Genomic DNA, 23851 nt, shown 5'->3' on the forward strand with positions numbered 1-23851 from the left:
CACCACCACCACCCCCCCGCAGCCATGAGGGAGTACAAAGTGGTTGTTTTGGGGTCGGGCGGAGTCGGCAAATCCGCGCTGACGGTCCAATTCGTGACGGGCTCCTTCATCGAGAAGTACGACCCCACGATAGAGGATTTCTACAGGAAGGAGATCGAGGTGGACTCGTCCCCGTCGGTGCTGGAGATCCTGGACACGGCGGGGACCGAGCAGTTCGCCTCCATGCGAGACCTGTACATCAAGAACGGGCAGGGCTTTATTTTGGTTTACAGTCTTGTCAACCAGCAGAGCTTCCAGGACATCAAGCCCATGAGAGACCAGATCATCCGGGTGAAGAGGTACGAGAGGGTGCCCATGATCCTGGTGGGAAACAAGGTGGACCTGGAGGGGGAGAGAGAGGTGTCTTCCGGGGAAGGCAAGGCGCTGGCCCAGGACTGGAACTGCCCGTTTATGGAAACTTCAGCCAAAAATAAAGGATCAGTCGACGAACTGTTCGCAGAAATAGTCAGACAGATGAACTACTCAACTGTCCCCAGTGGTGGCGACAAGTGCTGTTCATGTGTCCTGCTCTAAAAAATAACAAAACAACAACAACAACAACAACAACAACAACAACAACAAAAAAACAAACATACAGAAACAGTGCATCCGGGCTGTATTTGAGCTTCTAACATGTCCTGCAGGCTTTTTGCAAAAGTATTCTCTCTCCTCACACTGTTGTCTTATTGTTGCACATAAACAAAAATCGACGACGACAACAATCGATTATGTATAATAGTCTGGAAAAGTGTTTACATGACAAAGTACTTGAATGTTTTGGGATTTTTTTATAGCTTTGTATATGACACTTCTCTGGAAATGTGCCTCAATGGGAATGTCTTATTGTGAAACCTAAGAGACACGTGTTTTCTGTTTTGTTTTGGTTTTTTTTGGTTGTACTGTTACATTTTCTGGGCTGGGTCCATCTGTCTTGGAGATTGGTGGTGGTGGTGGTGGTGATGGTGATGATGATGATGGGGGTTATTATGCCAAATCCCCAGGCAGAGATGGGATTGGTCACTTTCTGGGCCTTTTGGCTGAAGAAGGAGGCCTGCAAGTATTTCAAATCTCTCATAAACGTATCAGTCACCACTCAAGCCTTGCACAGGTTACTCAAATCCAATCCCAATTTAGTGTGATCCACCTAAGTTACTGTATTTGAAGCTGTGGACTGTGGTGGAGTTGTGTAACGCCTATGTATTTTTGTTTTTTTTACCCCCCCCCCCTCCTGGTTTGGTGAAAGTGGATTTATCATGGAACTTGCACTTAGCTGACGGTGTCCCTCCTCAGTGTGCACAAACAAGGACCTTAGTGCATTGCTGTCGCTGCATGGGGAAAAGCCATGACCCCATGTCAAGTGCCTTCCTAAGAAAACTCCTGTGACTGTGCCAACTGATGAGCCCTACTTCCTCTGCAGTGCGTCTTGATGGCAATCAGAACTTTTTAGCAGTTTTCAATATACTCTCTAGTTTCATTTGGTGTCAAAAGTATAAGAAGCGCCTCCTCTTATTTTACTGTCAGGAAGCTAAGCTTGTAACAGACCTGCTGTTTCAGGGTCTGATTCAGGCCGTTTCTCGAGGTACTAGTCCAACAAGAACATTTTGGTTCAGTGAATGGCAAGCCATGTCCGTCTGTATTATCTAGATTTTTTTTTCTTTTCTAAAAATGTGACATTTTTGACTTACTGTAACTGTAATTCTCCCTTTGGACAAATCTTCTGCCATCAACCTGTCAGTTTCAAAGACTTGTAATACAAAATGCATTTTACGTAACACTGTGTGCTGTGATTGTGTCTGCTGGTAATATAAAAGTGTATACATTTTACTGTAGGGGTACTTTGAACTGTAAACAACTTTAGTGCTGAAACAAATAGTTACTCAACAGAAAATGAATCCGACATTTTGATAAGCATAATATATGAAGCAAAAAACTGCAAACATTTCTAGTTCCAGCTTCATCAATTTGAGGATTTGCTGCTTTTCTCTTATTATCAACACAAATTGAAGCATATTTTTCAATGCTTCAGGACATCTTATAGACTAATCAAAAAAAACAAAGCCAATGAAAATAATCATAAGTTGAAGGTCTTAACACTTCATTTTTCTTGTGTCTGACAGGTTGTAGTTTTTCTCAGTGTTTAGGTATCGTGGTAATAGATGTGGCACTAGATACCGTGTTTGACACAGGTTTTAAATATTTACCATTCAAGTGAGGCTAAATGGCCTTCAACACCTAGTCAGCATTATAAACTAAGTGATCACAGCCACTGTGGCTCGGCTGAATAAAAAACATCTCAGTCCAGTTGTTTGGTTAGTGGGTAGGGTTTCCAGTAAGTGTGTTTAGCTCTTCCCGCCGCATGTTTTCTAGGCTGCAGAGTGGAGGACAGAGAGGGCTTTTTGTGTCTGTAGCCAAGTTCAATCAGCCATACATACTGTAGACTGGCATTTGGTAAGCTGTTCCTCAGACCGGCCAATGAGCTTCTGCCTCAAGTGGCCCTCTTACCACAGAGATTCAACGTCAGATTGCCAAATTCAATCTAAGGACATGGGTGCACTATTCAAGTCCTATGTAAAGAAAGTGAGTGCAGCAGAGCCCACTTTGAGAATCTGCAACTTTAAAAGACTTTTCAGTAATTCACAACTCATCTGTCAAACTGATTTAGCTTCTGATTTATAGCAAGTGGTTAGTTGTGTTAAAGACGCAGCTTTACTCAACAGTTAGAATGAGCAGCAGCAGAACAACTGTCACTTCCTGCTATCAGTGGAAAATATATTTTTGACCTGTGAACCCCCCCCCCCCCCCCCCCCTACAAAAAGCAGTGTGTAGTTGGGGCTTCTTGTCATGTTTTGTAATATTTGAGATGTCTACATGTTGTTAGCAGTTCAATTTCCCTCTAAACCTCTCAGATGTTTTCATTACAATAATTGTTTGAGGCCCAAAGAACAAAAAAAAAGATTAGAGAAAAGTGCATAAAAACTCTACAAAAATTTGTGTAACAGAATTTCATTTTTTCTTCTTTCCTAATCCATTAATCATCTCATAATCATTCAGATGTACTATGTGAAACACTAGTGGGTGCCTGAATCTCAGGCTGGACCAAACTGTATATGAACAGAAACCAGCTCCACCTCAACCAGTTACACCAGTAAAATGTTCCTTATGCACTGATGCATCACGATTAACAATAAGAGTTATGAAGTAATGTTGTCCGTCTGCAGGACTGACTTCTAATGAATCTCACATTGGTTCCACGTCTGCAGGAGCAGGGCTTCATTCATACGACCTGGCAGGTGCATCACTGTGGTGTGGAGTTTCCCAAGTGAATCCACTAAACCTTACATTTCTTTCTGACGCCTGATGACAGTCATCAACAGTATGTGCATGAATGGTGCCTAAATGTTCTCCACATCTACATCCATCACAGCAGTGGTATGTTGCCAGTGTACAGAGGGAGGCTGTAACAGACACTTGATGAACAACACTGGAAACAGTGGTAACACTTGGTGGCACCAGAAGCACCGTACTGTCATTTTGGCATATCATGATAAGAAAATGTGAAATGAACAGTCAACGTGTTTTATAACAATGTGGAATCACATATGTTTCAGACATTTTTTCCAATAGTAAAGTGCTGCTTTTCTTACAGTTGCTATCAGGGTTTTGGCATTGCTTCTTTAACTGTTTACAAATTATATAAATATTATATTACATATACAAATTTCCCTACATCTCAGAGCTGAAGGTTTGCCTAAAATCTTGACACCCTCTTCTAATTACTGCTGTATTGCACAAACCCTGCTCTTCATCCGGAATTTCACAAGCTGCCTGGCATAGAATATTTCCTACATGTAAGCTAAAAGCAATTCAGTTTATCCTCTGCAACATTTAACCTGTTTAGCGTAAAGCCTCCACGCCTATAATCTGTGCTACATCAGCATTTCGTTGCATGCAGATTTGTAAACCACGGTTCATTTGTACTTTGGGCTCTAGTAAATAGGGGAAAGGAAGGGTGGATGATAGGGCACTTCCTGTGTTGTAGTAACTTCACCTCAGATGTATGAAGTGTTGAAACAGACACACAGTTCCTCTTCACCATGTAGAAATAAACTGTTTGCCCTGTTACAGCCTGACCGTCCTGAAGTGCCCATGACACAGGACATGACATCAGTCTTGCAATGCTCAGAGACCGTTTTCTTCTTTTCAACCTGAGCCAAACCTGATGTACTTTTGGAAACAATATCAAAGTAAGGATAGAGCATTTGAAAAATGAAAATGAAAGAAGAGGAAGGAAATAAAATGAGAAGAAAAGGGGCACAGAGAGGGAACAAGATGAATAGATGTCACTTGAGCATACAATGGCTCCATGTGATCTGAGCAAAGAAGCAGGATCACATGACACTAATTTACAGTAGTTGTTACAGCTGGTTATCTATGAGCTGTTTGGACAGATCTTTATCTGAAGAGATCATCTAGTGTCCTTTATAACACTGCCCCACCTTCCAACGACTGCAGCCCCTCCTCCTGAAACACCTCCTCTATAAACTTTTCACTATTCTCAAAAGGGTTTTGTGCCTTTATTTCGGTTCAAACACTGAACCACATGAACTCAGACTACTGTGACAGCTGACAACACACACACCCACTCTGACCCCAGCGGTGAAAATGGGTTTAACCATGTGAGAAAATGCAGGCCAAGAAAGTCTCATCTTATGTCTTGTGCATATAAGCTTGACTAAGATTTTACAGTAACAGAATATGAAGCTGAATGAGGTTGAAGCTGCACAGGGACAAAAAGCTTGCTGCTCCACAGACATTTACATTTAGATGTCATTGTGCTGATTCTTTTTAAATACATGATGGTGTTACATCATGTATCGACATGACACCAATACAATTTACACATTTTTTTTTTCTCTTTATTCACAGTGACACCAACACAGCTTCTCTAGTTTCATCTCCGTAAACACATGAAAGGTCAAGCATGGTCATGCGCTTCCCTGTCATTGCTTCAGCTCTGTGTCAACTTTAAAAGAATAGTTCAACATTTTGGATCCTGTGTCTGTGCTTTAAAACCATACCTTGACTTTTTGGGAAATACACATTTTCTATTTTTTATTAGCCAGCCATGTTGGTTTGGACTTTTGTTGCGATTTGTTGACAGCAAGAACAACATATAAAATGCTACAACTTTATCCTTTAATATTACTAAAAAATAACAATATAAAAAGTATTTTGTTTGAACGTTGTTGTTTGAACTTAAGCTTTTATTCTGTTTACACTTTCATGATTGGTGCTTTATGGAAGTCGTAAGATAAGGCAGGCCAAAAACCAAGATATAAAACGAGAAACAAAATAAGAGAATACAAGAAAGATTATACAGCACATGACAGAGACACACACTTCCAAACTCTGAACAGTGACAGATGCCAATCCTTTACAGTAAGTAGAAACTATTTGCACGTGATTGCCCACAGTGTTATTCCAGTTTTGAGGGTCTTATTTTTCTAGCAGCGTTGCTTTGCTGCCTGCAGGAGTCAGATTGTGTACAAGTGAGGATGACTCACTCTGGTCTTGGAGGGAAGAGTGAAGAAAAGGCCTCACATATCCAGGGACTGAAATAGACTAAATGCTCTGCGTCTGCCTCTCACACTGCACACTGAGTGGGAGGACGCAACAGACACACAGAGGTGCTCTCAGCTCCCCCACATTCATCCAACATCGTATCTTCATTTTCAGCCTTCATACTCATATGATTATTGGCCTGTGAATGAGTGATGGATGTACCTGTGTATATATGTGTACATGCATGCACGTCTGTGTTCATGATTGTGTCTGAAAGGCTGCATGTTTCTTATCTAGGAAAATATAATCTACAGCTGTAACTTAATAAGACTTCAGACTCTTGCAGATGGAAAACTGAATTTTTTCATACAATCTGGCTGCTGTATCCTTTACATCCACAAGAGGGCAGAGAAGTACAACCGAGAAAGAGAAAAGAGGGTATATATGGAGTCCTGTTTGTACCAATGTATTTCAGTATTATTTAATAGATCACTTCAGACCTACAAATTGTAGTAAAACTATCTAGTATATATAGATAGTATTGAAGATCTACCTAAAAAGAATCAAAAGTTCACTTCACTTCAAATCTTACTCAGTGTAAACCCTTCTATGTGTTTGAAGAGAGAGTTTGACAAACCTTTCACTTTGATGACCTGTGGTGTCAAAATTGACAGCAGCCTTCTGCAATGACTCCCCCAACTCTTTATTATCAGATAATCATAAGGATATACAGTAAATAAAACCTTTGGCCCTGAGGTTCATAGATGTCTAATGAACAATGAAATCCTGTGCATTGTAGCATTACTGCTCAACGGGGGGGGGGCTCTTCATTTATTTGACTGTGCGCTGGGACCGCTCTGTGCTAATTGAAATCTGCGTCACAGTGGGTCTCCACCGGTTCTTTTCAGGCTGTGATGACCTAGCCTGTAACTTTTCACAGTACATAACACGTAGCAGTGTTAAAATGTGCCAAGGGTCGTAAGTTGAAAGTGAGTGCTTATGCTCAGTGTAAAAAATGGCACACACGTACTATAAATATGACACAACACACACACATATGCATAAACACAACATGTCTTGCTTTCAGTCTAAATGACATAGGCTTCAACCTACAGTGTTGTTCATATGAACATTAAATAGGACACTGTTACTGAGGATGCTATCAACTATAGGTTGATGTACTGATAGTCTTTGACCTGTATCACACATGTTCAGGCTTGTTGCCGGATTAACAACATCACTTTCCCCTCAGCATGATCAGATCTTAACATGTAAATCTATCAGTTCAGTTCAAGTCACATCAGCTCAGCCGTTTAGACTCACATTCAGAATGTGCCTTTCTCTATTGCTCTCTCTCTCTCTACTCAGTGGCCTGTACACACTCGCCTGGCTCACTCTCTCTCTACATTCAACACACACGCTGCTCATCGCCTCCTCCCTTTATTTATCCTCTGTTTTCATGAAATGAGGTACCATGCACCTCCTCTCCTCCTTTACTCATGCGTTACCATTCCAGAGTCCTTTCATCAAACAGCGTTCTTGCTGCAAAGCCCGGGACCATGACAGCTGTGTGTTACTTGCTCGAAGACTTTGGAGACAGGACAAGGTTGTGATCTGAGGACAGCTGATGGAACTGCTGCTTCATCCTTCCTCATTCTTCTTTCTCAGAGAGCACTGACGACTCACTATGTGTAAGAGCGCAGTATTCATTAGCAAGCCTATGGTTTTCTGTGTACGACCTTATTCTTTAAATGTGTGACAGCAGTGGGAGGGCGTCTGCAATTATATGTGTGTGTGTGTGTACATGGCAAGGCTGCTCCATTCCCTTTTCACTACAGGCCCCGATCCCCCAGATTATCATTGTTTCGTCATTATCATTGTTATTTAACCAGTATTTTAGTTGGATGTTTCTTTTCATTTTTCAGGTTCAGTCATTCAATACATTGGTTGTGAGATGTGGTTGATCTTTGTCTGCAGGCTTGATATGCTGGAAGGGTCGGCCCACTTTGTATATTTTCAGTTGTTTGTCCAGGTCAGTCGGGTTGATCAGCAGCTCAGTCAGGGAAAGGGGAAACAGGTGTGTGTCATTAGTTCCTCTTAGTGGCAGTGAGGGACTGGGCATGAGTGTATGGGGAGGATGGGTAGAACTGTTCTGCAGTAGATAACAGTGGGGTGAAAGTGGTGCACTTACAAATGATATCTGGTGCTTATAGTAGGTGGGAATTGTCAGCAGGAACAGAAGTTAGTATGTGGGGGCTGTGTGGGGTTTGGTATGCTTGGACAGGCATGTGCATAGGGTTGGCTCACCCCCATACTTATCTGAGCTGGTGGTAGGCTCCAGTTAGGTGTTGAATTTCCCAGAGTTCATTTTTCTTCTATTTGGTAATATTTTTGTTGATAAAATCATATTTTTTGAGCACTTACTCTGGCCTGCTGACCTGTTTTCTTTGGAACATCCCTTATTAAAGTTTCCAGCGCCCCAACACCATCATCTGCCTTTTTTATGGGGTGGCAGCACTACAGTACGGTATCGAGTGTGGTGGTGGAGGTGTCAGCTATCAGTCTGCTGCTGATTAGAACAGTTTCATTCAGTTCAATGCAAAATTAGTTCCATAAAAACATAGTTTACAAGCTGGATATCTCAGTTATCAGGTCAAGATTATTTCTCTGGTTTTCACAGTCATTCAGCAGGAAGTAACACACTGTGTTGTTTAATTTAGATATATATATAATAATGTATAATATTGATACAATGATATATTTTGACTATATTACCACAGGTAAAAGGTGAAATAAGTTTTTTTGTTGCAATAATAGAGGAAGGAGGAAGGGGAAGTTGTGCTGGGGACGATGATGAAGGAGGAAAGGGCTCAGGGCTTAGGGCAGTAGACGGAGAGGGGAAGTGGCCGGCTGTGCTGGGACCGGCTGGCTGCAGGCAGCGAAGACGGGAATGGATTCCTCGCCGGATGATGCTGTCACGGGAGTGGAGAAGTCAGGCGGAGAGTCACAGGTGACTGCAGTCCCAACAGATAGGTGATGTGAGTACAGAAATCACTTGAAATCACTCTGCAGATGGATGAGCAGAAAAACTGGACTGGTAGACAAAAGCACAGCTGAGAAGACAGGAAAAACAGGGCCAACTGGACCCAATCCCAACAGTATCATCCATGCCAATTAGCTTCTCAACGAGTGAATGCATTATAGTTGGGTTTTTATGGGTTTTAACTTGCTGAGCAGGGAATTGAAAGAAACAGAAACAGAATTATAAGGGGGAAGTTTTTGACATTTTTTGCTGTTTTGTTTTTGAATTAGTTGGTTCTTCTGATTTAAAGTTTTCTACTTTTGAAATCAAGTGCTGTAAGTGAAGAAAATGAACAATAAAAAAGTGAACAAAATTAATTTTATATATTGATTTTAAATTTACTAATCACAAAATCTTCAAACCTGCAATAACCTTTTGCCACCCGACACTGACATATTATCACTTTGTTGAGGTGATGAGATGGATTTGTAAACAGATGTCTATTTACACACCCAGCAGACACGAGGGCAACATAGACATTCATCTGGAGTCATGTTTGTGTCCACCTGATGAATGCAAATCCAATATTCACTCTTGTTTTAGCTCTGTTTATCTTCGCCAACTCTTGAAGGAAATATCTAACCTTCCCCGCTCACTTCTATTTTGGACTTTCGTAGCATGTGGGGGAGAGGGAGGCTGGATGATAGGGCACTTCCTGTGTTGCGGTATCTTCACATCAGATCTATGAAATGTTGACCTCATTGTCCTCTTAACCAGATAGAAATAAATAGTTTGCATTATCTGCCCTCAGGTGCCCATGACACAGGATATGACCTCAGTCCTGTAATGCTCAGAGACTGTTTCTTCTTTTCAACCTTAGCCACACCTGACGCACTTCAGGAAATAATATCAAAGTAAGAGTAGAACATTTGATAGAAAATGAAGAAGAGGCACAGAGACGGATGTCACTTGTGTGAAATGCATGCCATGGCTCCATGTTACCTGGTTTGAGCAAAGAAGCAGAGTCACATGACACTGATTTACTGTAGTTGTTACAGCTGGTTATTTTTGAGCTGTTTGGACGGACAGCCTGAGAAAGAAATGGTAATATTTGAGGAGGGATAATCTCCCTTGTAACACTGCCACCTTCCAACCACCGCAGACACCTCTTCAGCTGACAACACGCACACACACACACACACACACACACACACACACACACACACACACACACACATACGCACACACTGGTGTACCAGGTGAGAAAATGGAAGCAAGAATGTTTTCATTCATTGTACATCTCATATGTAAGTAAAGCTTGACTCAGGTTTTGCAGTAACAGCAACTGTAACTCCTGAAGAAAGGGGCTGTAGATGTGTAGGGACAAAAGGCTGTAGATGTCAATTTGCTGACTTTTAAAGATAGTGATGCAGTTGGGAATTTTGCTGGTAAAAACACAGAAGGTCGAGTAGTTTCATATGTTGACCCTTGTCACTTCCCTATGACTCAGTCAACATTAAATGACTAGCTCATCATTAATGGAAAATTCTCTTCCACAGTGTCTTTCAGAAGTTAGTTTGAGGATCAATATAACTCTGGTATCTGTGATTTAAAGTAAGAGTTCAACATTTTGAGAACATTTACATTTTCGGTGGGCGCTTTTATACAAAGCAAATTACAGGGGGGTTACAACACTAAAGCTTCAGTGCAGGACTTATACAGTATGTTTCCTTGTTGAGAGCTGGATGAGTTGCTCAGTATTACTCTAGCTTAGCATCTAACTACAATGGCATTCCTCAAAATGTCACACTAATGAAACTATTTGTTTGAGAGTAACCTGAATCCCCACCAAAAAAAAAAAAAAAAACAATCCAGCCAAGAATAGATAGGAACAAATGAGAGCAGAAATCTTTCATGTCAGTTTCGACCTATGGTTTTCAGTTATTCACCAAACGTATGGAAGTTCCGTGCTACACCCCGGGGAGCCTGGGTCGTCCAGAAAGGACCTCTGCTGGACTATTAGTCTTGTTGTTTAAATCTTATTTAACTGACGGCAAACATTCTCTGTAACACCTTAGTGGATGTGAGACAGCTTGTGTGTATGATGGGATTGTGATTGTGAGACAAATGTATTATCAACATATCATTTTCTATTTGAATAATAATGAAACATTCCATAACACCTGCATTCTTTTGTATATAACATTGAGTGCATTGTTTTTTTTATTGCAACCCTAACCCTAACCCCTAACCACCACCATCAAGAATATTAATAAACTTTGTCCTATGGCATGGCTGAATGTTGGTTTTCCTTAACACTTTCTTACTCCCTTACTCACTTATCTATTTGTCTTTTTTTGTGCTATACTTTACGTATCTGAACTAACAGGGGGAACAACAAATGGCCAATGAAGGTGCTGTGGTTATTCTCATTATCAAATATCCAGGTGTTTGGCCACAGTCTGATGTACACCTGGTCTCCCACTTGAAGTTTCAGAGTCATGCTATTGGCTCCCGTCTGGTAACCATCTGCACTCCATTCTTCATCAGTCGCAGCCCCATTATGCTAGTCGATCTGTTATGACCAGAGAAGCTGAAGTGATAGACTCCTTTGACTCCGTTGACACTTTCAACTTGCCTTGGACCTCTCTCCTCAGATCCTCTAACTGTTTCTCAGTGTTTTTTTTCACTTGGGCCTCCAATTCTCTTAAAATAAAAACTACCTGGCAACACCTACAACGAACTGACCCTTCTAACAAGTACTGTCTTTGAGGGTGATTGACCTTAAAGATCTCCGTTGTTGTCCAAAAACTACATTGCAAGGTATATGGACACTGCAGTTCATTTTGAGTCAATCCCTCATATACCTTCCACATGCTGTTAAGTAAATACTCACTAGAATACAACAGGTGTATTTATCCACAGTTGAAAATAGTAGGCACCAAACATACTACTGTATAATTGTTACGTAACAAGAATGAGGCCGGTTTTGTAAGGTGGCTGTGTGTTTGTCTGTCTATGAATGTTTCTTGATCACCCTTGGAAAGGGGATCTCAGTGTCAACCAAGTGATTGAATCAAGTTTAATAAAGCAGTAATGACTTACATTAATTACAAGCTGATGACAACACAAATAAAAACATTCAAACTGTTCCTACCTGCGCTCGCTTGTATCAGCTGCTCTAACATTTTTGTAGTTTTTCCCATTTCAGCTTCCAGTTGCTTTACTCTCTGCTCGCAGGGACAAGCTGGGACGAAGTCGCAAATCTATGCCATCTTTGAATAATTTGTCTTTTTTTATTTCATCATCTTTATCAGCTCATATGCTATGTTTTGCTCGACCAACCAAGCTATATATTCCACCCATGTTTTTCCTGCTTTCACTGGGCAGTTTTTTTTCTCTACTGAGGAAATACCCTTGCATTTATCAGAAAATGAAAAGCAGTTCCTTGTGCCTTGAAGAACAGGATTTTTTCACCCCTTATCAACTTTTTATTTCTCTTGGTTCACAATCACTTCCAAAAACTAATATGAAGAAAATATTATTTGAAGCTTTTTCTTTTGCCTCTTAACCTTCACATTTTTAACCAATTCAATGGTGATTTATGACATTGTCATGACAAGGTTAAACAAAAACCAACAAAAAGCAAAACAGTATGCAAAGTCAGAGAGTGCAAAGAAAATAGAATGCACAAGATTACAGAGCAATGTTTGCTGTTAAGGCATTTGCATGTGATTGACCACTGTTATTCCACTGTGAGGGTCGGATTTTTTCTAGCAGCGTTGCCTTGCTGCCTGCAGGAGTCAGATTGTGTACAAGCGTCGATGAGTCATTATTCAAGAGTGAAGAAAAGGCCTCACATATCCAGGGACTGAAATAGACTAAATGCTCTGTGTCTGCCTCTCACACTGAACACTGAGTGGGAGGACACAGCAGACACACAGAGGTGCTCTCAGCTCCCCCACATTCATCCAACATCTTATCTCCATTTTCAGCTTTTATACTCATACGATTAGGCCTGTGAATGAGTGATGGAAATTCCTGTTAGTTGGCTAGAGTGTGTGTGTGTGTGTGTGTGTGTGTGTGTGTGTGTGTGTGTGTGTGTGTGTGTGTGTTCATGTCTCTGGTAAGCTGCATGTACTACATGCACAGATTTAACTTTGTATTTTCTTTCTTTATCCTCTCCGGCCACAAGAGGGCAGGCAGGTACAACTAACCAAGAGAGAAGAGGGTATCCTGTTACTTCATATGCAATATAAAGTGCATGTGCTTGTTTTTTACATTAATAAATTTACATTTTGGGATAATTGAAAAACAATTACACCACTTTTACACTAGAAATGACCTCTACCACTCCCTGTCTCTCAAATCATGCAGACAAATGATAAAACTTCATCCATTTATTGTACAAGCAAAACAGTAAACAATAAATAAGGTGGTTAAAAACAAAGTATGTTTTTGATGTTTAAAAACCCGGTCTTATAAAAATGGCAACAAAGCTATTTTATATTATTATTGATACTAATAATTATCATTATTAAATGATGATAATGCACTTTAAATGCATTAGTAAGTTTAGCTATTGCTACATAGCCAACGTTAGCATTAACCGCTGTTTATGTACCAGTCTAGAAGAAATGTTACAAATTCAGCATCAAACTTCATTTATTTACTCGCCTTTACTTTACTGTCTCCAGAAGTGGAAAGCAACACATTTGTTTTGTGTTAAAAAAAATAGTTGGTGAGTTGGTTAACATACACTCTTACAACATCCAAGCAACTGGTTCATTGCCACATTATTAGCAATGGTCTTGTGTTGATGGCAATGCACATTAAAATCATTCTTCATATGTGAACTGATATATCAACACCTTGTTCATGTAACTCGTAGCATTTCTGTCATTTCATCACTTGCTTCAAGGAAATGTTGCTAGAGTAGACGGCTCACTATTTTTTTCTCTGCTGAATTGGCTGTACAACAACATGCAACAGATGCATCAAGATGATATTACTGACAAGTAGACAGAAATATCCCTCCGGCTTTGTTCGGCTTGCCTCAGTCATAGAGAAGCAGACTTCTCTCACTTTAACCCCCAGGAGCTCAAACAAAAGCTGCCTTTTGTCTTTTAATTTGTCAATCATCTAAAAATACAGTTGACATCACAGGTATGGCACTCATAGATGATTCTGGCCGCCTAGCTGTTATCTCCTTTGATACGGCTAGTGTGTTCATTTTATTTTTGTGTGTGTTTGTGTCTGTGTCTGTTCCTCCGGCTGCTTTGGCTGTGTCTATGCACATGTGCACTTAGTTTGATATATCTATGGAAATAGTGTCATTACTCTGAATCACTTGTTGGCCCAAGGCAAAAACTCTTCAGCAAACAAACTCGGATATCCTCTGCGGTCCCGCGTGACCTGCATTGCATTGCACTTACATGGAGATGTTTTTAGGCCAGATTCTCTCCACAGCTCGACTAAATATATTGAAAGAGATTTGCTAACAAAAGAAAGTGTCCCGTCAGCCTGCGGGAGACAAGGTTGATCCAGACATGTATCTCAAGGCAGCCTGTAGTGAGATCCCTGTGTCCAGGCAGAGAGGGGGGCCGAGGCTGGATCGTTGCCCCAGTATCCAGCAGAGGCAGGGGGCAGGAACCAGGGTGTACCCCCCAAGCCCCACCAGCTGCCTTCCAGGAAGCTTCGAAGCCTGCAGACCCAGGGAGAAGCAGAGTTTGGAGGAGCTTCTTCAAGTACGCAGCCACTTTTTTCAGGCATCAACCCAGCCAAGCGCAAACATGGTCTACAGGTAGGATGTTATGTTCTGAGGAAGTGTGCATACATTTAAAAGTCCAAATAGATCTAGTTCATTTAGATAAATGCTGTACATTTAGTGTTAGAGAGCTTGAGGAACAACACACATATTTGAAATTACTTACATTTTGCATCATTTTGGGTTATCATGTTGATTCTGCATGATAAACTGCAACCTTTATTTGATATCCCCAATTAATTTGAATTTAGTCAAAGCCCAATCAGGGTAAACAGCAGACTGTTTGTCAATTCGCTCAAATTTGTATCATTTATAAACCACTGGAAGTCAGGATTAAAGTTTAACTCTGCTCAGAAAGGTCCCTGGTCCTGTTAAATACCTAAAGCTTTCATCATCTTCTGATATGACAGTGTGTGTCTTAGCACAGCAAGACCCAGCACTAATTCCCCTCTGTAATTAGACTTGACGTTTAAGGCACACGAGGCCACCATCAGACATACAGCAATGTCCTCAGTGGCTTCAGCAGGTTTCAGTGCTGTGAAAAGACATGAGGACTGGAGTGAGTAATGAAGCAAAGGCCCAATGATTGAGTCCAATTATTTTTTTCCTCTTTCTGGTCTCACAGAATTTTATATGTGACACCAAATCTCTCTAATATTTCATATTTATTGTGTGTGTGTGTGTGTGTGTGTGTGTGTGTGTGTGTGTGTGTGTGTGTGTGTGTGTGTGGCACTTAGACCACAACTGTATATTTGGATTATACCTTGGCTGTAGTTCAAGAGCAAGAAATTAATTTTTAATGACCTAATAGTGATAACTTGTCTAAAAAATATATTGACATTTATGAAAATACAATGGTTTGCTTTTTTGCAGAGAGTTAGATGAGCCTGTATGCTAAGAATCCAGTGATTAGCAAGGAGATCGTTAGATTAATTTAGCATAAAGACTAGAAGCAGGGGAAATCCAAGTTAAGCAGCACCCCTACCAAAGTGTTAAAACCACAAATTGTGGTTTTACAGGGGTTAATTACCTGCTGGGCACTGTGACTCTTGCTGTTTTGATATTTTTGTTTAGATTAAACAAATGAGCTGTAATTTGTTAATTAGTGAGTTTGAGCTGCTGGTTATCTTCAGGCAGAGCCAGACTATCTGTTCCCCCCTAATCCTGGTCTTTGAATTAAGTTAAATTAGCTGGCTGCTAGCAATCGCTTCATATTTAGCATCCTTTTTATCATCTCACTCCCAGCAAAAAGTCAAATTGTGTGTAAACCAAACCATCAAGCTTTTCTTCACGGTACTTTATGTGTTCGACAATTTGTAACTTCCTTCTCATTTTTACATTTTTGTTTGTGTATACCTTAAACCAACAAGATACAAAGTGTTAATTATTGCGCTAGAGAGATGCTGGTAGGTGGATTTTGTTACTTTTGGACAGTCAGGCTAACTATTCCCTCCCGTTTCCAGTCTTTACGCTAAGCTAAGTTAAGTTTAGTTAAGCTAACTGACTACTGGCTAGGATAGGCTAGGGTAACCCTGTCCTATACTCTAGCAACCTAACTGATGATAACAAATGTAGCTAAAATTGTAGGTAATTGTTGTAATTACCTAGATGTAACATTGAAGTGTTTAATTGTAAACACATAAATGCAATTCTTTCCCCACATCATTTGGGAGAGACAAATTTTGTTTCAATAAAACTCCAAGGTGAACTTATAAGCCTTTTCTCTTGAGGTTGAAAATCTGCAGGCACATAAACATTTTGTCAATACTGAATCTATGAACCACTGAGTGTTTCACCATTACAAATAAATGGCTCTGCATCCACTTCAATTTCTACGCTATGAGGCCAAAAGCCTGCTGGGCTGACACATAAGGTCACTAGGCATCTGAAGGGACTGTCACAATAAAGATGTCAACATCCATCAGTGTCACCAATATGCAGTGCATTTAAACTGAGATGAGGTTATGGCAGAAGCTGGCCTGATAATGATGCTGATGTTGATGATGATAATGGGAGTAATAATTATAGGGTGATGATGATGATGATGATGATGATGATGATGATGATGATGATGATGATGATGATGATGATGATGATGATGATGTAATAATGTAAGCAAATGACAAAATTGGTGGTTTTGGTGCTGATGCTGATAATAATGATGATGACCTTGCATTTTCATTCAAACCCTCATATAGTCAGATACAGACTCAAGCTTCTTCATCAGTATTTCATACATGTTTGCTGGCCCAGAGTGAAATTTGTAGTGCTTAATAACTGTGACCATCATGTCTACACGGAGTCAGAACCACCGTATTAGGGCAGATTAAGCAACCAATTCTTCCTCTATGGTGTAGGACGTGCAGTGCATCACAATGACTTGCACTCCCGGTCTAATCTGCAGCATAAGGGAAAGACTACAGACTTGGGAGTGAGATAGAGCCCTGTGTTAAATGGTGATTTAGAAAGAGAGGAGATAACAGACTGACAGAGGATGTGAGGAAAAAGAGGACTTTAGGGGAAAACACATTGAGAAAGAAGTAATCGAGCAGGGAGAGAATGGGACTGCTGCAGCAGTGACGTCACAGACAGCTTGGAAAGGTTTCCCCCCTCATTATCTCTCATTTTCTCTACAGAAGGTTAGTGCTGATAAGGAAAACTATCTATTAGATGTTGAATAGCCTTTTGAACATAACAGTAAAATGTGAAACAGAAATCTTTTAGTCAAGCAGGCGACTGTTTACAGGACTGTAATTATGTGACATGGAATCTAATGTTCCTGAAGGCTTTATTTAGATAGCAGTGGCTATTATGAGAAAGGAAAATTGCTGTTCTCTGTATAAATAGATTCAGTATTTTGGTGATACACAGGCAGTGCTACAAAGCTATGCTCGTATATATTCCAAACTGTGGGAAATTGAGGGTTAGGTTACTGTAGAGGGATTTGTCAGTCTCCTCTGTGCAGCGTCATGGTCGCTCATCTATTTCAGCAAACTCACCATATAGAGGTTTGTGTCTTAGCAACGAAGTTTCAGAACTCTATTATAGGTTCTTACTGGAGCAATTAAAGGCGGAGTAGTTTGCCTCAGAGTAACGGTGATTTTGCCTGTTGGGGATTCCAGCCGAGAACGTAACAGTTCTAGTTTGACGCTTTTGACTGACACACTTTTAAATGGGATCAACAGGGAGTATTGTATCCTTGGAGGTGCTGGAAACATTAGAGGGGTGTTTGCGACTGTGTCCAGAAGTGCAGCTACCTCTGCAGAACGGCGCAGCAACAACATGATGAAGCCAAAAACACATTTTACCGGGAGGCAAAGAGGCAACTGATTTTACACATCAAGATCACTACTATTTAATGTGTTCTGAGCCTTCGAAGTGAGTTTTCCAAAAATTTGCAAAAATGACCGTGATGATGTCATCATGGTCATTCTTGATTTTTGAGTCTTGAAAACCTCAATAGAAAGCCTGTGTTAATAACTGTGGGCAGGAGTTTGAATGATGGAGTAGACATTTAAACAGGGACGGTTTAACAAATTAAGCTATGGAGTTGCATTATGGGTATTGCAGGAGCCAGCAATTTTGGATCTTGACCCGAATTGCAAATTAAAAGCCAAGCCTCTGCTGCTTTGATTTTGACCATTTTTAATACAACTCTTGTCAATCCCCCAATGACAGTTCAACACTAAATCACTGCTAAATAATATTTGTCTTCTAAGCTTCTTCCAATAATTATGATAGCTTCAAAAGACAAAATATAAATCACAACTTGTTGTCAGATTTAACAAGTGTTTGCATCATCAGCTGAGGTAGTACCTTGTATACAATCTGACGAACTATCCTCAGCAACTCCACCTCCCAAATGCTCCTGTTGACCCAGAGGCCAACATCGTCATCCAAAAAGACCGGGCCCTGCCAAACTTACTTTTACCAGCGTCTCCTGTTATCAACGGCAATCACAAGGATATAAATAAAACTGTGCTGGCCTCAAGGCTTGGTGATGTTCAATGAACCATGAAATCCGGCATTGTCACATTGCTGCTCAGTGGGGGAGGAAAGTAAGATGCTGCGCTGCCTGAATGCTGGTTAATGCTTTATTTCATTGTGCCACTTCAAATGATCTGTTACTTAACATCTGCTCTGAGATGTCAGAGTCAGAGTACATATCTCTGGGGTCTTTTTTAAGCCTGAAATGAACTATAGCCTGTAGATTTTCACAGTGCATAACAGAAAGTGCTTCGAAATGATGTTATGGGTCATGGATTGGAGGTGAGCAGTTAATAGATGATCACAAAGGTTAAAGCAATATAAAGAGGGCATGCACTGTAATGGTAGACAACAAAAAGAGGGCGTAGCAAGTAAAGTCGCCTCATAAGTCGTTAAGCGTGCCTGTGACATTCACATGTAGGTTACTATGATCGAACACAATATGCCACCTTAACGTCCTGCCTGAGGTGGATTTCTTTAAGTAAATGAACACACACACACACACACACACACACACACACACACACACACACACACACACACACTCAACTCACATCAACTCAGCTGCCTTGATTTCCATTCACAATACACCTCTCTCTCTCTTCCCCCCTCTCTCTCTCTCTCTCTCTCTCTGAGTGTGTGGCGCCATAGTGAAAAACACTGCAGTTCTTTCAGCCAGTCAGTCAGAGCCAGAAGCTCATACACACAGTCTCTCTCCCCTCATTCGGCGTCTGGCTCGCTCTCTCTACGCTCCACACGCGCTGCTCATCGCCTCCTCACAGCATCTGTCCTCTTCTCTCTGAAATGAGGTACCATGCATCCTCCTTTCTCCTCCTCCTTTCTGCTTGTCCATTACCATTCCAGGGTCCCTTTATCAAACAGAGCATTCTTGTTGCAAAGCTGGGAACCATAAAAGCTGCGTTACTTCCTTGAGGACTTTGGAGACGGGACAAGGCTGTTCACCGGGTCTGTGGACAGCTGCTGGAAACGCTGCTGCTGCTTCTTCCTTTGGGATGCGGATCTTTGTGGGACCTCTGCTTGCTGTGTGAAACCTCTTGATTCCTCTAAAAGTTGCAGGAAGACACACATCAATCAAGAATCTCATCCTGTCTCATCCTTGTTTCTCAGAGAGCGCTGACATCTCACTGTGTGTAAGAACACCTGCATCCATAAAGATTTGGTTTGTGTGTGTTTGTGTGTGTGTTTTAAGTGGATGCAAATGCAGCTGAAGATTTGCGAGTGAGCATTATATTTGCTTTACTGTGAAAGCATGACCTTATTTTAAAGATGTGTGACAGGAGTGACAGGGTGTCTGTGAATATGTGTGTGTGTGTGTGTGTGTGTGTGTGTGTGTGTGTGTGTGTGTGTGTGTGTGTGTGTGTGGCATTGAGAGCACAGTGTGGTGGTGCACTCTCCTCACTCCAGGTGTTGGACTAAAGGGCTTAGCCGCGGTTTGAGGGCGAGAATGATTCCCCAGACACAAACAGCTCTTGGCAGTCTGACAAACCGTCCTCTAAAGAGAAACGCATGAAAAGAGGCGTTAGAGGTTGACTTTGTAAACAGAATTAAACTAATCAGAAATAAAAAAAGAGACAGAATTTGAGTTGAAAAAGTGGTAAATATATACGATAAAGAATGGGAGACAAAACAGGACAGAAAGAGAAAGAGATAAATGAGATAGAAGAACTAGGGCAGAATTTCTCTCGTTCTTCATGTTGCCACGTCGGAGCAGCTAAGGGGTGTGTGAGCAAAAGGCATTAAACTGGAGAAAACAGCCTGGAACACAAAGAGGGTTTTATAGGTTTTTCTCAAGTGAGTCTTCTTTCTGTTTTAGTAGAACATCTGTCCTCTTCTAGTCACACTTTTTTCTCTCCTCTAAGCCTCTGCGACACACACAACTGCATTCCCTCTTCTCACTGGGCGACTCTTTAAGCGACTCATTCAGTTCCTGTTCTCCTCCATCCTTCTCCCTCCATCTCCATCCTCTCTCATATTTTCAGGTGGTGTCAGATCAGCTCAGGATCCTCAACCAACTCTTCACACACTGACCAGGACTGCACCACTGCTGCTATGTCCAATCTTGACGTAACCTCAGCTTGAGATTCTTCTTCCTAAAGAAACTGAACAATCTCACGCTGTCCCATCATTACTGCCTGTGATTTCCACATGAGATTCAGCAGCACCAGGGAGAGCTGGCCTGGACCACTGACTTTCAACTTCACATAGAAACAACACGGGCAAAACTAAACAAGTTTAAGGGACAGAAAAAAAAGACTGTTAAGTACATTAAGGACACGAAGAAACACTTGTTTGTCTTGGAGCAGCTCTAGTGGCCTTTTCCAACAGCCATGCAGGTGTCCTTTGCATGTACGGACCATGGGCTGAAGGCCCCGCGTAATGGCGAGCACAGCAAGCAGAACGCCACCAGCCCCAACACAGCCAGCCAGGCCCGCGCCCGCTTCCGCACCGTGGCCCTGATCGCTCGCAGCCTGGGCTCCTTCACCCACCGCTACCACCACAACCTCAAGGAGTCCACCGCCAAGCTCACGGGCATGAAATACCGGTATGTAGACCAACATGATGATGGAGACTGTGTGAGAGAATAGAGTGAGGAAGATAGAGAAAGTGTGTTTAGTTTAGTGTTCCCTCTTCTGCCCAGTGTAAGCTGTGAAAACCTGCCACAGAAAATGAATGAATGAATATGAATGACAGCACAATAAATGAGAAAAGAGCCCTGATGGAGACAATGAAGATATATGAGCAGTGCAGGGGATGAGTGGAATGCTGTGTGAGTGTTTTCTTGTGTATGTGCTGAAGGAAACAAAGACAATTTTCCAAGATGTAGATTTAAATTAATATAACTTAATATAATTGTTCCAAATGAAAAGTGTCTGTTGAGAATGAAGATCTGGGACAGCTGATGTTGTTTGGAGGAATCAGAGTTTCAGATGCGAATTTAATTGCTTAAAAGTGCAATTTGAAGAAAGATATTCTGGAGTAGTAATGAAATATAAAAACACAGAAAAGATCATTCTCTTCAAGCACACAGAAGAGTTCTATTGAACATTTTTCTTTAAATGGATAATATTGGTTTAAAACATAGAGTGGTTTCAACCTTATAGAGTCTTCCTCATGGCCAGAATATTACACCTGACTGATTACACCTGCTACTCCATGTAGACAATGCCCTTAAAAGAAACATTATTTCATCACATAATGAAGTGACCAACAAAGACACAGAACACACCTGTCACAAAGATGTTTCTGTACTCACCTCATGAAAAAAAGATAATAAAATGAACCATAATAAACATAAAAATAACACAATTCGATGCAATCAATCTGTAGGCTACAAATATGATAAAAAAATTCATTTGAGATTCTGACAATGAAGAGGACCAAAAAAGAACTGAAAAAAATCTGTCTATAAATGACAAATGTTGGTTGCATAAGTGATGCTGCAGTAAAGTGTGTACATCATAAGTTAGAGTTTGAGAAAATTAAACTACACAAGATGCAGTACAGCATTTAGTTTAATGTCTGTGCAAGTTCTCCATACTCCATATCAATCAGGATGGTCTGAAATGTAAGAAACAGGTTTTGTATAGGCTCTGGGAGATTTGTATTGACCCCAGTGTTTGTTTTTGTAATTAAAAAAAAAACGGGTTGGGATATCTGACAGTAAACTCAACAAACATGTGTTGCGGTGTCCCGCCCACAGCACCATCTGATTGGTTATACATCACAATTAATAGCCTATCACGCTGAAGGCTGCTGTGTACCCAGACGGTCACAGACTCCTGCAGCTCAGGTTAACAAGCAGAGGCATGTGTCGAAGGTAAGACAGCAGACATCACTGAAGGTGTAATAAACATCACAATCCTATACATTGAAGTTAAAACAACACCACACTCTGATGAACAAGTTCATCTGTTGATCCAAGACACACCGAGCGAGAGAGAGAGAGAAGCTAGCGCTAACTGCTAAAGTAGCTAGCTGATCTGAAAAGCATGTAAACAACAGCTGTATTAGTGAAAGTCCTGAAAGGAGCAGAAGGCTATGAGTGCCGGAGCAGAGCTAGTGTAGGTTTAAATGTACAGCAGGTAGTTGGACACTGTGATGAAGAAAACAGCAACATAAACTATGTTCAGATAGAGCAACAATAAACTACCAGTATCAGAAACTGACTGAAGATCAGATACTACACTGACGTCAGCACGTGAACAGTCACTAACTGTTATTGAAAAGACATTTTACTACAGTAGAAGTAAAACCACTGTGTGAAAATGTTCTCTGATAAAAGTAAAAAGTAAGTGTGCTAAAATGTCTGTGAGTAAAAGTGTTACATTTTAAAAAGGAGAAGGAGAGGGCTAAAACATCTTATGTGGTGATAATAATAATATGTGACAAAACTAGCTGTTTAATTAAAGAGCATCTTTAGGCTGCCAGGTGTGTCAGTTTACAGATGAGAACCGCATTGAAATCAACCAATTAATTCCAGTCAGGCAATTTGCAGTCCGTGCATACAACTGATAATTACTAATATACACTCAGTTGTCAATTCTTTTAGAAACATGTAGCTAAAATTGATGTAGTCTAATACAACAGTCCTGTAGTAAATGTACAGTTGAGCACCGGCACTTTTTTTTTTTCCACTTCAAGCTCTGATAATAAGCACAATTTCATCATTACTGTTTGGAGCAAATATAGATATAATAATCATATAAATTAAACTCAGTTAAAGAATCAATCACACTTTATTTGAATATTTTCATACAGGTTAGTACAGTACAGAATTTTGGGTTAGGATTGGACAGTGCAAATATAAACAACAATAAAAATAAATAATAAAAGAATTTGAAACAAATGCACATAAGAAATATAAATATAAAAGTAAAACAATATTACCAATGAAATAAATGACCAACATTATAGGAAAGTTCATGCCACATAATCATATAAATCACCCGATACATTCTGTGCACCGACATTACAACCCCTCACTGTATCAATGCTGCGATTGCTCTTTACGATCTTATGAGCTCATTTAGTTACACCAGCATCAATTAAAGACTGCGACCGTTCCGCGTGCAGCTCTCAATAACTGGCCACGACCATGTATTACAGTGTAGAGAGTGTGACAGTATAGCCGAGCATTGCCGTGCAGCAGATCTCTCCATGTGTGTCTGTGTGGGAGTTGTAACAAGGCTGGGCCAAGTAAACAATGCTCTCTTATCTCAGTGAGTGGGCTCTTAACCCAGACCGCAGGAGCAAAATAGTAGCTTTCACCTCACACTGTTAACTCACTGGAGAGGGTGACATCACCGCTTACAGTGTCGGGATCAAGAGAGACACAGAGAGACAGAGGCTGAGAGAAAGAGGGGATTGGGTGGGAATGGATGGAGTTAGAAGGAGGAAATGAAAAAAGAGAGAAAGAACAAAAAGGGAAAGGCTCAGAGATTTGAATGAAAGAG

The 23851-nt window shown here is 40.8% G+C and overlaps 2 protein-coding genes across 5 annotated transcripts in view; both read left to right on the forward strand.

Moving 5' to 3' along the window:
• Window positions 1-6: 6 nt before the first annotated feature.
• Window positions 7-1811, forward strand: LOC111654429 (ras-related protein Rap-2b-like). The gene has a single exon (XM_023405441.1). It carries the CDS (start codon window positions 25-27, stop codon window positions 571-573), a length of 549 nt encoding a protein of 182 aa, XP_023261209.1. The 5' UTR covers window positions 7-24; the 3' UTR covers window positions 574-1811.
• Window positions 1812-13984: 12173 nt separating this feature from the next.
• Window positions 13985-23851, forward strand: part of kcnab1b (potassium voltage-gated channel subfamily A regulatory beta subunit 1b) — a 36702-nt gene continuing 26835 nt past the window's right edge. Inside the window, exons 1-2 of one of the 4 annotated variants that reach the window (XM_023405485.2) lie at window positions 14354-14426; window positions 20378-20940. In XM_023405485.2, the coding sequence (XP_023261253.1) occupies window positions 20726-20940 (215 nt within the window). In that variant the 5' untranslated portion in view covers window positions 14354-14426; window positions 20378-20725. Of the gene's footprint in view, window positions 14427-19086; window positions 19529-20377; window positions 20941-22167; window positions 22216-23851 lie in introns of those variants that run through there. The other 3 variants (XM_023405486.2, XM_023405484.2, XM_023405487.2) reach the window with 3 other exon arrangements.

The sequence above is a fragment of the Seriola lalandi genome, unplaced genomic scaffold, assembly GCF_002814215.2.
Source record: "Seriola lalandi dorsalis isolate HSWRI2012SDOR001 ecotype SW California unplaced genomic scaffold, Sedor1 jcf7180002054277, whole genome shotgun sequence".
NCBI lineage: Eukaryota > Metazoa > Chordata > Actinopteri > Carangiformes > Carangidae > Seriola > Seriola lalandi.